Source organism: Austrofundulus limnaeus, unplaced genomic scaffold (assembly GCF_001266775.1).
Source record: "Austrofundulus limnaeus strain Quisiro unplaced genomic scaffold, Austrofundulus_limnaeus-1.0 Scaffold109, whole genome shotgun sequence".
Lineage (NCBI taxonomy): Eukaryota > Metazoa > Chordata > Actinopteri > Cyprinodontiformes > Rivulidae > Austrofundulus > Austrofundulus limnaeus.
The window spans coordinates 183,707-184,747 of NW_013952511.1; the positions used below are offsets into that span (position 1 = coordinate 183,707).

General features: G+C 38.2%; 1 protein-coding gene across 1 annotated transcript in view; it reads left to right on the forward strand.

The window, feature by feature from the left end:
* The window catches only part of tmc6b (transmembrane channel-like 6b), a 37,991-nt gene that overhangs the window by 7,108 nt on the left and 29,842 nt on the right, over positions 1–1,041 (forward strand). Inside the window, exon 2 of the mRNA XM_014014009.1 lies at positions 748–887. Coding sequence (XP_013869463.1) covers positions 832–887 — 56 coding nt within the window. The 5' untranslated portion in view covers positions 748–831. The remainder of the gene's footprint in view (positions 1–747; positions 888–1,041) is intronic.

Below are 1,041 nucleotides of genomic sequence, written 5' to 3' on the forward strand. Positions count from 1 at the left end.
TAATGTATATTTACGTATGTATAATATAGCAATCTCATAGTTGCACATAAAAAACAGATCTGAATATTCATCAGTAATTTAGAGTTTTGTGTTATCCAAGGATAATGAGGTTTACTTTATAACTTGGTTTTATTGGTCATTAATGCACATCTGGACTGAACTTTCGTGAATCCTAAATTCTTCACTGATGCGCAGCTTCATGACAGCTGTGTTGATGGAATAAAAGCAGCAGGATTTATTTTCTCTGATGTTTTGTCATATTCATGCATGTGACACTCTCAGATGGTGTCACAATGAATCATTCTTTCCCCCATAAATATTCATTTCACCGCTCAACTGCCAGCTCCATCACAATGAAGCCCTCAGAAGTCTGAACAAAATGATCTAATCTCTCATGACAAGTGAACCTCGTCAGTCGTTGTCACCTCATGCTATTTGTAAAGTCCCCTGAGTATTAAAAGCACAGAGAAATCCAGGCAGGCTGACATAAGTGTAAAATGATTATTTTTATGTGGTGACGTGACTGTTTTGATGCAGTTGAATGTAAAAGGTAAAAATGGGTTGCAGTACTTGAAAACTAAAACTAATTGTTGCCGCTCAGTTCCAGTGTTTGTTTCCAGAACAAGTCCGAGACAAGCAGGAACTTGTCAAGAGATTTGGATTGGATATAATATTGTGACATTCCAGTCCCCGTGCTTCAAACACTGATTGCGCCTCCTCCTTTTTTCTTTTCCGGTCCTTTCCCAGGTAAATGAACACCATGACTGGAGCTGAAGGCACAGCTGCGACGGTGATCAGTCTGTGAAGACGGACCAGTAGTGAAAAGGAAAAATGGCTCGCAGTGTTAACTTTGACCTGAACCACCCTCTCATTGAATATGGACTGGAGTAAGTTGTCTCTCTATTGTGTAACGTTTCTCTTTTTATGATTCCCATGTTGTGTTGTTCATTTAAAGGTGCAGTATGTAACTTTTCTAAAAATGTATTTTTTACATATTTTTTCATTCTGTCACTATCTCCTGACAGATTGATATTAGACAGG